Consider the following 15,181-nt stretch of genomic DNA (forward strand, 5'->3'; position numbering starts at 1 on the left):
GCTGGCGGGTTTGCAGCAACCACATGTGACGACCCTGGGCTGGACTCCGCTTTGTCCACGGTGAAAGCCAAACCGGCGATCCACAGGGAGAAGTTGATGTATTTCCTCAGCAACCAGCAAGGATCAGCTCCAGGCATGACGAAGCAGATATCGTCCTCTTTTGGAAGGCCAAACAAAGTAGCTTCGCTTTCACAACGAAACACACAGCGTCTTCACGACATGGCGGCGGCAGCAACAACAATACTACAGCGAGAATAAAAGTTACGCCTTCTTTCTTTGCGTGAACATTTGGGCAGCGTTATGCAAATCTTCCCACATCGTGACGTAGACATGTGGGGGCGTGTTTAAACGAGCCGTTTTAGGTAGGTGTGGCTGACTCTTAACTTTTATAAAGAATATCTCTTTGGATTTGAGACTTTAGTCTTTGCAACTTTATAGATCTTCTTTATGCACCAAGAGCTTGTAACACTCCAAAGAGAAAGGAAAATTTTAAATCGCATCATATGACCCCTTTAATTTACAACCTAATTGCCATATGAGAATATGCCTTATTGAAACATTAACATCACTAAACTTATTCAGTCTAGAACTCTGGTTTAATATATGTTGCCTGGTTTTATCTACATAACCACTTTTTGCACAAAAGGTCAGCATTCCGGAAGCCATCATGTATGTATGTATGTATGTGTGTATATATATATACAGTGGGGCAAAAAAGTATTTAGTCAGCCACCAATTGTGCAAGTTCTCCCACTTAAAAAGATGAGAGAGGCCTGTAATTTTCATCATAGGTATACCTCAACTATGAGAGACAAAATGAGAAAAAAAATCCAGAAAATCACATTGTAGGATTTTGTGTGTGTGTGTATATATTTGCAATTCCGTGTTGTTTGAAAGACACTAGCTACTCCATATAAACATATTTTTAAAGAGTAATTTTGTTTAATCTATTACCTTTTTATTAAGCATATATAATTGCAATAATTAAGTTGTCAGTACCCTGCAAATAAATTATCAGAATATTTTCTTATTTTTGTAGTTTCAAACTTTTTGAACCTTGAAATTTTGCAATTCAGACCTTTTTAACTTTGAACTTTTGCACCAATTATGACTGTCAACAATAAAACATGTAAGAAAGTATTTATTCCATGTAAGTGAACAGTTTTAGAAATGAATCATCTCATTCTGGGAATTGCACAGGATGCAGATCCAAAGTAGGCTACTGTACATTAAAGATGTTTCATCCTGTTGGAGATTTACTGAAATAATTGCCTCGAAAAGTTCTGAAGTACTAGGCTACTGAATTCGTAGGTCATTACATGCCCAAATCTTATGGATTCTGAATTTGCTTTTGGGAAAAATAAATATAATTCTCTTTCAAAATGTGGTGTTTTCTATGGTAAATAGCCTATTTCTGAATTAATCTTTACTTGTTTTATGTTAGGCTAAATATATATTCAATTTAAATCAATCAATGTCATAAATCCCATGACATACAGTAGTAATGAGGTAACCAGCTTATTGATTACACTTATATTTACTTACACAACTTATATTACACTCTGTAGTGTAGACATTTCGAGGAAGTCATGTGACAGTTTATCTTTATTAGTTTACGTTGTCATGTGAGCCGCTTGAAAGAGCGGAAAATAGTTTGCCAACCAGTAATTTTCCTATAGCAAGAGCTACAGTAGGACTGCCATTACTGAGCGGGATGTGGATAGCAGTGGATACGAGAAACCATCCTCTGCCGTTGGAGAAAACATAACGGTCAACTTGGATCACGTGTGCCACGTAAACCAATCACATTACAGCTTTGAAAGTCAATCGCGGTTTGTGGATACCATAGAAATGAGTAGGTGCTGTAATTCTATCCATCTCAAAATTTTTCGACGTCTCTAATAAAACAGGTTGTAAACTCTGTTTCACTCCGAAATAAATATTTTAATGGAAAACACGTTAAAGATTAGATAATACGCTGTTTCCAGTTTATTCAGCGTACCAAAGCATTCTTTGACAGGGTAAGTTAAGCAAAAAAGAGAAACCAAAGCACAGCTCAGAAAACGATATGGTAGACCGTGTTACTGCATAGGTGTGTCAGGTAAAACAGGTTTACAGAATAATGATTGATAGGTCCTATTCTCTTCGATCTGTAAACACTCGTAAATGTAACACGTGACTACTATGCAGTCAACTACAAGAAAGTTATCAGGAACATTACAAATATAAATATATTGTATATATTACAAATATTTAAAAAAATATCTGGCATAGAATGCAAAACATATTTATGTCAAAAATATACAGTAATTGCATAAGTGCTTTCTTCTTAAGTAATGAAATAAATAATGAAATAAAGCTTATAAATATACATAATTATGGATGTGACCGTGTACATTATAATAAAGAATTATATACATTTATGTTCTCCCAAAAACAGCTGAGTCTCTGATTGCTCTCAGGAGCATCCTGTAAAGTTCCACTTCATCTTTCACAACCCTGGGCAGGAACAATCCCATCATGCATGTGTTAGCAAACGGTAGACGGCATCCACGCTGCTCTGGTTGGTAGAAGTGAATGCTGGGCTTCGGGGAGAACCCAAGTGGTGGGACTTCACCCGCTCCAGTTATGAAAGCCAAAATCTCCTCAAAATGCAAATCGTTTTGTGGAGCTTTTGGTTTTTTATCTGTTGAGGGAAAATTACAAGCTCAAGTCCAAATGAATTGACAATTACAAGCACAATGATGCACCATTATTCACAGTTCATTTAACAACTAGGAAACTTACCTTCAATCATCTTAAGTACCAGTTCCCAGTAGTGTATAGTCTCTTCCTCAGCCTCCCTCTTCTTGGTCCCTGATTTACTCCAGTGGATTTGGAACAGGTCTCTAAATGTGCTTCTGGAAAGGGGCTCATGCATGTTGGTAAAGATGGGCAAAAACTCAACCCAGTGAGTTCTTACCATATCCCAGAACTGTCCATAAGCATTCAGTCCCTTTGTGAACTGATTAATCATATTTGATGTTCTGCAAAAATTAACACAGGCTGTTAAATGTCCATTTTTGTACTTAAGCAACACAACACATTACTAAATATTAACTCAATCAATCAGATAATCTAGAGGACCGGAACTAACTGTCAATTGAGTGTTACTTTGATAAAAATATAGTAACTTTTTTCATTTAAATGAGTGATAGTCAAATCAATAAGAATAACTTCAGTTTTATATACCTCAGATTAGGGATGCACCGATATGAAAATTTTGGCCGATACCGATAACCGATTATTCTTTATTTTTGAAAGCCGATAACCGATATGTTGGCCGATAAATCTATATCCAAATTGTTATATACTTTTTGAGAGCCTGATTACAAAAAAGAGATATATGTAGTGTCGAACTGCAAAGGAGTAAATCTTTGGCACATCTTGAATGGAAATTTCACGTCTGTATATTCCAGGGAAACCACATTCACAGATCCAGTCACCCTGCTCTGTCTGCAGCCTCTGGAGATCTGCCATCGTTTTGCATGATGAAATCTAAAAGCAAGATAAAATGATTAAAGATCTTTCAGTTAAAGAAGGGCGAAGATCAATGGATTGATGAAGAAATGGATAGAAACCTTTTGTAGTTTGTCCTGAATGTCAGCATCTGGTATTAGGTGCCAGTCAAAGTCTACCAGTTGACATTCCTGGGTGCACATCAGCTGGTACAGGCAGTGGTCAAGAGACTTGAGTCCTGGGCCGCCATGAGCCACAGACCACGCAATCAGCTTCCCCGCCAACTCATACTTGTGTTCCTCCAAGGCCATCTGGTCATAGGTGAAGAATAAGTGTCCAGGCTGCCCCTCAAAGATGCCCAGCGAGCTCTGCACCTCCATCATCAAGATTCTGAGGCAGAGGTAAAGGAGAAACAACAGATGTCAAACAAAACTGTGACCTTACTAGTCATGTTTTGAGAACTGTTCTTTTACTTCTTGTAAAATAATATTTATTCTTGTTTGTAAGAGGAATACCTGAAAAACTCTCTCCGTGGACCTCCACAGTCAAGGGCTTCCTCACCAACAAATGTCACGAGAGGGATTTTGGTCCAAGGGAAATTAGAGTTGGAAACATAATTTTCTTTAGCACTCTGCAGCACCTTGTTACGAGAAACCAATACTGAAACGTGCTCGCTGCCACTTAGATGCATGTGCTGGAACTCTCTGAGCAAAGAGCTAAAGTCCATGTCCTCCTGTTGAAGATAAGTAAATCATGCTTTATGCTGCCTTTCTGCAATGTCAATGTTATACACCAGTTTAAGGTGTGTGTAAATTTGTGTGTATTATGTATATAATAATCATGTAAAATAATATGTAAGATTATCATAAATATTATTACCATTGAAGAGTTTCGGCTTGAATCTGAAAGAAAACTGCTGGCTGAAGTCAGCCGGTGCCTCTGTTGTTCAGGAACAGGTGGAGGAGAACGTGATTGTGTGAAAGCATTTGCATTCATGAATGATGATAATGTGTGCGTGATCATCTGTGAAAAAGAAATAGCACAGTTTCATTGTTTGGTATTGTCAAGTAAATGTCAACTAGCAGGTTCAGTTGCAAAAAAGTGCCCTTTCAATTGCAAAAGAATTTTCCCTTTAAACATTCACCCAGTGGCGGCTCGCCGGGGGAGGCAGGGGAGGCACAGCTTCCCCAAAATTTTGAGGTGAAAATGGGGGGAGGACGATTTAATGTTAATAAAATTAATGTGTGTCGTTTCCTTTACGTTTTCTGACTAAAAGCAACCAAAACGCCATTTTAAAGTGGTTAAGCAAATAATAATAATAATCGGCGGGGATCCCCAGACCAATACAATTAGTGCGCCTCCTCTATTTTAAAACCCACGAGCCGCCACTGCATTCACCTTAGTTTTTAGTGGCACTTCCACAGTATTTACGAACTGATTAAATTAAAAATAAATAAGAATGTTCTACTATACCTCATTTAGAACAATGTCTGTCTGAGGAACTATATAAAGTATGTTGTCAGCCAGCTCCTTTTTTATTTTCCTCAGAGTGTTTGCATGTAATCTGCAAAGTCGTCCATGCTTATCAGCCTTCGCAAACTGGAAACCAATCACATCCAGGTCGACCAAAGGATATCTGGAGCAAATGAACTGTTTCAGCTCTTGCCAAGTCCAGTGTAGATCTACCCCTCTTGACTCCTGAACAGGTACGCCTAGAAAGCGAACAGAGAAAACATAAGATTCCCAACTGCTGTTCATTTTAGCATATAAGTTATGAGTACCATAGAGAACTGTCAATGCTGGTGATGTATTTTAAGCTGAAAGGGGCCAGATAATGTACCTAAACCAGCTCTTGTGAGTTCTAAACATTCTCGGGGGCTTGGGATGGTCGTCTGGTTGGCATACTGTACAAGGAAGAGATTCGCTTTCCAGTAAGATGATGTTTTCTGGACCTTTCTGGCTTCTAAGTATAATGGAATCAAGGTCAATAATATCAGTACACCGGGTTCTAAAACTACAAAGACGAAAGTTGTTTAATGGATGATTCATGTTTGATCTCAGTGTCTTAAGAAAACATTATCACCTGTTTTGTGGTTATAGCTATGCTCTTCCTCTGATGTTTGTCGCTCAAGTGCTCTCACTAGCCGAAAAACCGGGCATGATGTTCGATTGCCCCTCCTTGATCCTACAGCACATTCAACATTTTTACAAAAGATTTGATATTTTTAAACCGATTCACGTAGCAGTTGACAATTGAAATGAGTTATTTTCTCACACTTACTCAGAAGGCGGACGGCGCTTGTGCTCCCGTACAGATCAATGAAAACCCACAGCGGATTATTCAGGTTCAGTCCTTCTGCTTTGAGGTAATATTTCTCCCCACCTATCTCTTGCACAATAACCATGCCTGCATAGTTTATCCAGAACTGAAGCTGTACACCACACCTACACAAGTCCTCAGGCACTGGCACAACACAGTATCCCCGTGTGTTCCTGAGGTCTGGTATTGAGGCAGGTGGTAAACTGGTTCTCTGTGGGCAGACGCTGGTGAAACCCACACGAAGAGCTCCATCCCACAACGAGGTGCGGTCCTCAATACGTATACACAGCTTTTCATCCACCTTTACAGTGCGGCTGAGAAATGCCAAACCGTTCATAAAGGACGAGGGGTCTCTGGACGCGAGTTGTCCTTCTTGGCTGAGGGTCACGTGTTGGCCTGTCAGGTCCACACTGAAAGTCATCGGACCCAGACATCGACTGCCACACATGCGATCGTGCTCTAAAATGATACAAATGAATCGGACAGTGAGTCTGACAAACCAATAAACCTACAGTATATAGAGACACTTTTTGTGTTATACTCACTCATTGCTGGTCTGTCTTTGCTTCATGAAATGGCCCTGATGTTCAAGATGGTAAATGCAACTAAAACCGAACTGTGTTACTCCCGCTTTTATCGTCCAAGTACTTCTGAGAGCAGAGCACAAAAGCCAGTTTGACAAGTTGCTCTGGCTGAATGAAAAGTTAAAAGAAGAAAAAGGGGACGAGCTTATGTGCAGGAGCAGAGTGAGGGAAATTACTGGCTGACTGATGTTTCTGGTTTTTCCATACAACAAATTATATTATAAGATGTGTGTGTGTGTGTGTGTTTTAATTGCATGGTAAGCCAATCCTGATTTAAATGAAGTGTGTCTTTGTGTTCAAGTTTCTTTTTCTAAGAAATGTGCTACGTGAGAAATTAGGCGGAGTAAAACTTGAGATCATCACATCACATTTTACTCGTAAATGAAATGATTATATATTTAACTTGGTCTTCCAGTTTTGTGGACATTCACAAAAAACAACAATAAAAAAACAGTCACTAGTCAGGTGGATATAATTACACAGAAATTTGAAAGGCCACACAACATTTGACCACTGGATCGACAAAATCATTTCAGTTTTATCAAGTGTTTTCTTAGCAATTCAACATTACATCAACTACTGATGAACACTTGAGTATCACCATGAGTATTTTGGAATAAATATTTTAATAATTAGGTTGGTCTGTCTTTGCTTCATGAGTAACATTTGCATGTTTGCAGTTCTCTGACATTGGTTAATGGTCACATGACAGGGAGGTAAACAAATAAAATATTTATCTTTTTTAGTATGTGTTTTATTTTGATTTGTTATTTTAAAATTAGTTATTTAAATTTTACATTTTTATGATTTAATTATTTGCTTTTTATTAAACTCACAAACCCCCTGCAGTTCCTTTATGAACCCCCAGTATAGGAAATAATAATGATAATATAATGCAAAGTTTAATGCACTTTAACTTGACAATAACAATGAATGGAATATATTTTCTTTTTCTTTGCATTTTTATATCAATATGGTACAAGATTATCCAATTCGATTGAAATCTACATTTTACATTTGGAATTTAAAGGTAAATTGTATATGAAAATCTCAACTATAAATCTTATATATAAAAATAAATAACTTATATTTATACTTGTAAATATACTGTATAAATAGGCTATTTTAAAGCCCAAACAACTCATATTAATCTCTGGTTCATCACTGTTGTTCATACTTGTCTATGAAATGTAGATAGACATGCATATTAGCATAACTCTGTCAAAATCTCCACCCTTTAGAGGAAACAGGCATATCTGCTTCTGACTGTTGGCATGACTGGAAAGCACCTGGTTTCTAGTTGAATATAAAGAAAATGCACCACAATTTGTAACCTCAGGGATGATGAAGTGTATGCTGTAACACAGCACTATAATCAACATGGTCATTTAATGCATTTATTATAGCAGTAAAGCATAAATGATTAAAACTACATGATGTTTGTTATATCAATGTCATATTATTTGTGTAAAATTGTTTGGGATTTTTTAAACTTTCACATAATGAACAAAGGTCTAAAGGAGTTGAGTTCTTTGGAAAATGTACTATTTTGCTATTTACTGCAATACTTCAAGACCCGTGCAGGAGAACAACAAAGACAGTCAGCTTTTGATTAACCAGTGAGATCATTTTTGTTTTGCAGATCAGTGTCCTGAAAAGAGGCAAACAAGTTTCTAAATCAAGCTACAATAGACAGCTTACAGAAAAATAACTTTGCAATACTGATGAGACAAGGCATGTGGCGAATAGTGCCATGACTGCTTTTTAAGAAAACAAACTAAATGGTGTAGTATCCTTGTGATGTTTGAGGGTTTCAAGCATGCAAATGGATCTAATGCTGAGATATAAGATCTCCCATCAAAATGGGATGCAGGGACAATAATTCTAATGTAAAATAATGTAAAAATGTGGAAGATTTAAGATAAATAAAAAGTATGAATTCATTTATTACAGTAAAATATTAAAATGGTTTAAATGAGTTCCCAGATGTTAACATTTAATTATATATATAATTTTTTGATTATATAAAATATCTTTTTTTTTTTTCATTTTTTAATGTAGTATTAATATGTTATGATCTATTAAATATTCATTTACCAAAATGCCATCCAGTAATACCTGAAACACTTTTACTATATTTTGTATGGTCAATTTCCATAGTGCCCCCCCCCCTTTTTTTTTGTAGAATTTCCATTTTACTGCAATACTTTTTTTTCTGAAATCATAACAAACCTAGAAAGAGCAGGTCGTCATTTCAAAAACTCCTGCAGATCCAGAGCCCATCCCAGTTTTCTTTTCTGTACAGACAGGTATGTGGCAAGAACACTGTCATAACGAAAGCCAAAGTATGAGTCCAGCTGATCTTACACGACATCTCAAAAGAATTTGACTTTTGTTTTCTTTCAACATCTGTTTACTAGATTTTAAAACTTCACCAGACATTAACATTCATGAATCAAGCACTTAACACACTAACAAAAACGGCCACAAAAAAAAAGAAAGAACTAACCAAATAAAAAATGAAATCTCAAATGAATAAGAAACCAATTAATGTTCTGTATAGTTTTGGTTCTGTAAAATGTTTTCATTGTTATCACATCATCTCATCTTTCATCAGCGAAACAATGCAGTGTATCAACAGGACTGACGAAACGTGAGGAAACTGATCAAGTAAACAATGATGAAACATGCCTGACATAATGAAAGAGATCTACCTTTTGTCAACACAGCAGATCAGTTCAGCGAACTATATATTTAATACATCAATAACTGCTGTGGACTGTAGGAGACTTCAGATGACAAGCTCACAACCTATTTTTGTATTTTAACTTATAACATATCAATATACGTGGAATACCCAGAAGACATTTGCCTAAATATATAACCTGAGCAGACTGCAATACAGCAACCCACAATGTACTGCGCTTCAAACCCTCCAAGCTTGACGAATGAACCGAATGTCAAATTTATCAGTCACAATTTTTGCACTTATTTATTTTTCAGTCAATCATTAAGACACTTTTACACAAAACTGCATATAAAAAAAACTGTAAAATAACCAGGCGCCACTAACTGAAATAAATGTAATGTGGCAAAAAAATGCAGTATAATGCCGTTTTTGCAGAAAGGTTTATCACTGCATACTTGGGAAAAAAAGTCAAGTGTCATCTTACATGGAAACTGTAACTGCAGAAATCTGCAGAAAACCGATTTCCACAGAAATTGAATTCTTGCCTTCTCCACCAAAGGATGTCAAAACGTGTATAATTATCAGCTTTTAACACATTTATTTCATTCCTTTCTCCAGACTGTTAAGTGTACATAGATAATCCAGAACAGTTCTGTGCAAATCTTGAAGAAATTTGTCTTATGCAAACATATGGCAAAACTAAAAATACCCATAGAAAGCCCAGATGAATAGATAGTGCTGGGATGAAGAAACCCACTGATCACCGTCACGTGTAAACAAGAATGTAATTGTTTGACCTAAAACGTCCCTTTACTCCTAAGTTAATGTAATACTACATTATAATATGAAGCCCCAAAGTGAACAGAGAGGCTGGTTTCACTTTCTATTAAATGTCTTAATACAAAGCCAAGTTCAGCAGCTTGATTTGCCTGCTGATTGCCACTAACTGAAATAAATGTAATGTGGCAAAAAAATGCAGTATAATGCCGTTTTTGCAGAAAGGTTTATCACTGCATACTTGGAAAAAAAGTCAAGTGTCATCTTACATGGAAACTGTGACTGCAGAAATCTGCAGAAAACCGATTTCCACAGAAATTGAATTCTTGCCTTCTCCACCAAAGGATGTCAAAACGTGTATAATTATCAGCTTTTAACACATTTATTTCATTCCTTTCTCCAGACTGTTAAGTGTACATAGATAATCCAGAACAGTTCTGTGCAAATCTTGAAGAAATTTGTCTTATGCAAACATATGGCAAAACTAAAAATACCCATAGAAAGCCCAGATGAATAGATAGTGCTGGGATGAAGAAACCCACTGATCACCGTCACGTGTAAACAAGAATGTAATTGTTTGACCTAAAACGTCCCTTTACTCCTAAGTTAATGTAATACTACATTATAATATGAAGCCCCAAAGTGAACAGAGAGGCTGGTTTCACTTTCTATTAAATGTCTTAATACAAAGCCAAGTTCAGCAGCTTGATTTGCCTGCTGATGACAGACTTGCCGTTGTTTTATGAGCATTGACAATCCTAGATTGATCTTTGTATACGACATCTGCCAGAGATGAAACAGTACAGCAAGACATGAAATAAATGTACCTGCACATATTGGCCATACTGGCATTAGGACACATTACTTTACATTTGTAATGTTTTTTTTTATTTTTTATTACACGCTTTCATTATTCATGCTTGGTCTTTTGACTTAATGCACTTAATAGGGGATTGTCAATAGGACTCTAATACAGGAAGATTGTTGATCTGACATCGTGGCGATCATCTATCACCCTCTACAAAGGAAATCAGATTAAAGCAACTCAAACAATAAAACCCAGCTGGGGAATTTTGTAATTTAATGCCAGTTTTTCTTTATAAAAACCTAAAAGTTGCTGGAAGAGGTTTCCCAATTTTTATGGAATTTTAATGCATTATAGCAGGATTTCCCTAACTTGGGGGTTTGAGCTGATGAAAAGCTAATAATTAATTAAATTATTAAAATGCAAAATTAAAAGAATTTTAAAATAAAATTGAAATAAAACACTTTCTATAAAAATACATCTTTTGTTTTCCTGCATGTCAAGTGACCATTCAACAACATCAGAGAACCATGAACACGCGAATGTGTTGATAAATTATTATTAATTCATTATTATATTAATATAAAATCTTAGTGGGGTATGTCAAGAAAAGTCAATGGGGTTTGGCTGACTAAAAAGTTTGGGAATCCTTGCATTATAGAAACCATAAAATATGGTGAGTATAAAGAACTGTTTTTTAATATTTCTTATTATATTTTATTGTATTTTTACTTTAAGGTGTAATTTTTTTCTAATATATACGTTTCTAATATATAAATTTTCATGAAAACTATTACATTTCAGCTTTTTTTTTTATATAACGGTCATATATTTCAATATTATAATTAAATTACCATGTTTGTTATTATTATTATTTTCTTTAAGATTTTGTTTTCTAAAATATCAACCTTTTTTACACCATGCTCATGTCAAGAAATTAAGGAATTTATGCATGAACCTAGACATAATCAATAGCTCAGTACAAACCATTTTCATGAAAACTATTACATTTCAGCTTTTTTTTTTATATAACGGTCATATATTTCAATATTATAATTAAATTACCATGTTTGTTATTATTATTATTTTCTTTAAGATTTTGTTTTCTAAAATATCAACCTTTTTTATACCTCACAGGAAAAAAAACATACACCATGCTCGTGTCAAGAAATTAAGGAATTTATGCATGAACCTAGACATAATCAATAGCTCAGTACAAACAGTAATTGTAAAACCCTTCTTGTCCTGGACAGAATATCAAACAGTCTAAGTCCAGAAAGTCAAGGACAATGTCTAAGGTCAGGTCTCAAAAAAGGAGTTTTCATTGCTGTCAATCCTTTACACTTATTACATGACATATTACATCCTACTGTCTTTACATTACCTTCGTGCACTTGTTACTGTTAAGTGTACATAGATAAGAAATTGCCTAACAACGACCTCTATACTAATGAACTTAAATTCATGATAAAATCATGCTATTAACTAAGAGAAACGGGGATTTTGCACTTGTCCGTCTGGTATTAGTAAATGGCAAAGAAAAAAAATCTGTCAGACATGCGAGCAGATCTTCTAAAATGCAATCATAAAGAAGGAAAAGACAACATAATGCATTCCCAGTGACCATTACAAGATGACAAAAATCCCATTTCCCTGTGTTACGCTTGCTAGCTGCTCCTCCACAGCCACGGCAGACGCCCCATTAAAAAGCAACTTATTCTCACCCAGACTTTTTAAAAAATGATTAATCTGTTGACAACCAATCAAAGGCTGTCCTGCTGCAAACAGACCAATGAGGCGACCAGGCACGTCGAGCGCTCAACCAATCAAGGCAGGCCATTCTAATTCTGTCCACCATTATGAAGAAAGTGCCACAGCGGTCTAAGGTGCATCTTATTTATGACCTGCAGCCAGAGAGCCAGTGGTGGGACACTTGTCTGTGAAAGTGAGAGTGGCGCTTGGTGTTCACTTTTGGGATCCAGCATCCATTATGGACTAGTTAAAGAGTTGAGAAGAGGAAGTAAAAACACAGGCTCTTACCTGATCTTTGAGACATTTCCGGGGTGATGTGAGGACCACACTGAGCCCTGGAAATAGTCCAACAGAAAGTTGTCAGGTTGTGTTGAACTGGACAAGACCCTTCGGAGTACTTGATGTCAGGACTGTGGTAAGAAATCAGTCTTGATTCGCCATCGTCGTCTTGGGAAGCAGAAGAAGTGCACACTGGTGTCCATGGAGTCCAATATTTCAGGGTCCTTCCTCTTCAACAACAGCTTGAACCAGTTCCCCTCTGACATCAAGGCCCCGGTGTGCCAGTACTCCATTCCCAACTCCTTCTACAAGCTCGGCCCCGCCAACATCAACTCTCAGCTCCAGGCCGGCACACTGCATGGCATCAGCGACATCCTGAGTCGATCCCTGGTGGGCGGCCCGGGAACCCCTGCGCTACTGTCCGGGTACCCCTCCATGGGTGGCTTCGGGACAGCCGTGCCCAGTCCAGGGGTGTATTATAACCGGGATTATGCCCCATCGGGACTGAGCAGTTTCCCTAAACCCGGAGTCGAATGTTCGGGTCTGAAGGGTAAAGGCAGCAGCTGCTGGGTGGACGGAGGGTACGAGTGGAGAGGAGCCAGACAGCAGTGTCCCAACAGTAAGTCTGTGCAATATGTGCGTTTGATTTGGAGCATTACGTGTGATGAGATACCGACATGTTGACATTCACCACACTAATTTACTACATTTTGTAAATTGTTTGAATAAGAATATCAAACAGGAGAAAAACCATTAAAAAGTTTTCCAATTACATTGTATTTAAGAACTTGATAAACCTTGATTAGGTGGAATATCAGTCCAGTCAAAATACCTAAATACATTAATAATATCAGTCAGTCTGATATTATTGATGTATATAAAATTTACTGTATATTATGTAAAGTTAAATACAATTTAACTTTTTTCAGTACAATGTATAATATAATAATTTAACTATTTACTAAAACAATCATTTAATGAAAAAAAACTTCATCTTAATAAACAGTTAATTATTTTATGCTTTCAGTGGAAACGTTAAAAAGATTTAACAAATCAGTGTGATATTATTATATACATCTTACTGTATGTGATGTAAATTACATTTAAATAAATGGTTGTGGAGAATATTTCTAATTACTTTTTTTTTTACAGTAAATGAAAAGATTTCATGAAAAACATCATCCTTTTAAAACAGTTCATTATCTTAAGAAAAATATAAATAAATAATATAAAATGTTCTTTAAATATATTAAAATAATTGTGTATAAAATATAATAAATATTCATAACATAATAAAATTAAACAATTTGACTTATTTTTTTTAAAGATCAATTCATATCATTCTTTTTTCATCTATTAGTTTAAGTTGTAAAAGTGTTTCTAACATGAAATGTAGGCCTAAATGTCAACGTAAATGCTAATTAAATTATTTACTTATTTGTTTCCATTTGACCAATTTATGCTTCATCCATTTTAACATTTGATGCATTGAAGTTACAGGGCAAAATAGAAAACAGAAATTAAGTGGGATAAAATGAGGACTTCAGATGCAAAAAATTACAAGTCCGTCTGAGATTTTTTCTTTTTAATGAGCATTTTTATCAGGCTCCTATGTGATTTCACTTTAATAGCAATCAAAATTGTATTAGTCATTCACTGAATGCCTTTGTCCAATGTTATTGTAATAGGAGCCTGATTAAAATGCTTGTTTAAAAGAAAAATCCCAGAGGACTTTTTGCACCTGAATTCTTCAAATGTGTCAGAAGATGCAGGACTAGCTGTGATACACAGTCTTGTGCTTTCTCTGTAGATGGCGGGCATCACACTGAGACTGTGGGGAAAAAGAAGCACACCAGACCCACGTTCAGTGGGCACCAGATCTTCGCTCTGGAGAAAACCTTCGAGCAGACCAAGTACCTGGCAGGACCAGAGAGAGCCAGACTGGCATACTCACTAGGCATGACTGAGTCACAAGTTAAAGTAAGATAACATACTAGTCATTTAACGTTTTTTTATATAGGTTTGCATATGTGCATTATTCAATAGCTGTCAAACATACCAGGGTAACTGTTGATTGGTGTAGCCTAACTTTGCTAAAGTTGTTGGGAAGCTGAACATAAATAAGTTCTGTTTACATTACCAACATTTTCAAACTTTGGTTATAAGAATGCATTTATTTTAATGATCTGTAATGAGTTTTAACAGCAGTGTTTCTGACACGATATTGTGATTCCTCTCAGGTTTGGTTCCAGAACCGGCGCACAAAATGGCGGAAGAAGAGCGCCACGGACTCGGAGCCCAGCTCCACACAGGCCTCGCGGGGGGAGAGCGGAGGAGACGGCTCGGAGAACGAGGTGGAGGACGAGGAGTACAACAAACCGCTGGACCCCGACACAGACGACGAGAAGATCCGACAGCTGCTGCGCAAACACCGCAGAGCTTTCTCAGTCCTGCGCCTGGGGCCGCATCACATCTGA

At 36.5% G+C, this 15,181-nt stretch overlaps 3 protein-coding genes across 3 annotated transcripts; 1 reads left to right on the forward strand and 2 right to left on the reverse strand.

The window, feature by feature from the left end:
- Positions 1-1,986: 1,986 nt before the first annotated feature.
- LOC107565131 (G2/M phase-specific E3 ubiquitin-protein ligase-like) lies at positions 1,987-3,022 on the reverse strand. The gene is made up of 2 exons (XM_016250343.1): positions 2,788-3,022; positions 1,987-2,686 (listed from the first exon to the last, which is right to left on the reverse strand). Exons 1-2 carry the CDS (start codon positions 3,014-3,016, stop codon positions 2,421-2,423), a joined length of 495 nt encoding a protein of 164 aa, XP_016105829.1. The 5' UTR covers positions 3,017-3,022; the 3' UTR covers positions 1,987-2,420.
- Positions 3,023-3,108: 86 nt separating this feature from the next.
- LOC107565119 (uncharacterized) lies at positions 3,109-6,480 on the reverse strand. The gene is made up of 10 exons (XM_016250332.1): positions 6,364-6,480; positions 5,780-6,277; positions 5,582-5,683; positions 5,339-5,461; positions 4,972-5,210; positions 4,378-4,521; positions 4,014-4,231; positions 3,621-3,888; positions 3,373-3,537; positions 3,109-3,117 (listed from the first exon to the last, which is right to left on the reverse strand). The coding sequence occupies exons 1-10, from the start codon at positions 6,365-6,367 to the stop codon at positions 3,109-3,111; spliced, it is 1,770 nt and encodes a 589-aa protein (XP_016105818.1). The 5' UTR covers positions 6,368-6,480.
- A 6,425-nt stretch (positions 6,481-12,905) lies between these two features.
- Positions 12,906-15,181, forward strand: LOC107565133 (homeobox protein Nkx-6.3-like). The gene is made up of 3 exons (XM_016250345.1): positions 12,906-13,323; positions 14,515-14,684; positions 14,945-15,181. Exons 1-3 carry the CDS (start codon positions 12,906-12,908, stop codon positions 15,179-15,181), a joined length of 825 nt encoding a protein of 274 aa, XP_016105831.1.

Source organism: Sinocyclocheilus grahami, unplaced genomic scaffold (assembly GCF_001515645.1).
Source record: "Sinocyclocheilus grahami isolate Dianchi unplaced genomic scaffold, SAMN03320097.WGS_v1.1 scaffold982.1, whole genome shotgun sequence".
NCBI lineage: Eukaryota > Metazoa > Chordata > Actinopteri > Cypriniformes > Cyprinidae > Sinocyclocheilus > Sinocyclocheilus grahami.

What these genes read in the sequence shown, in the direction of transcription:
- LOC107565131 (XM_016250343.1), bottom strand. Translation starts at nt 3,016, where the DNA reads ATGATTAATCAGTTCACAAAGGGACTGAATGCTTATGGACAGTTCTGG. An exon ending in GGTACTTAAGATGATTGAAG is followed by an intron (nt 2,687 to 2,787) that starts GTAAGTTTCCTA and finishes TTCCCTCAACAG; the next exon opens with ATAAAAAACCAAAAGCTCCA.
- LOC107565119 (XM_016250332.1), bottom strand. An exon ending in TAGCTATAACCACAAAACAG is followed by an intron (nt 5,462 to 5,581) that starts GTGATAATGTTT and finishes CATTATACTTAG; the next exon opens with AAGCCAGAAAGGTCCAGAAA. An exon ending in TTCAGGACAAACTACAAAAG is followed by an intron (nt 3,538 to 3,620) that starts GTTTCTATCCAT and finishes TCTTGCTTTTAG; the next exon opens with ATTTCATCATGCAAAACGAT.
- LOC107565133 (XM_016250345.1), top strand. Translation starts at nt 12,906, where the DNA reads ATGGAGTCCAATATTTCAGGGTCCTTCCTCTTCAACAACAGCTTGAAC. An exon ending in CAGACAGCAGTGTCCCAACA is followed by an intron (nt 13,324 to 14,514) that starts GTAAGTCTGTGC and finishes CTTTCTCTGTAG; the next exon opens with ATGGCGGGCATCACACTGAG. An exon ending in TGACTGAGTCACAAGTTAAA is followed by an intron (nt 14,685 to 14,944) that starts GTAAGATAACAT and finishes GATTCCTCTCAG; the next exon opens with GTTTGGTTCCAGAACCGGCG.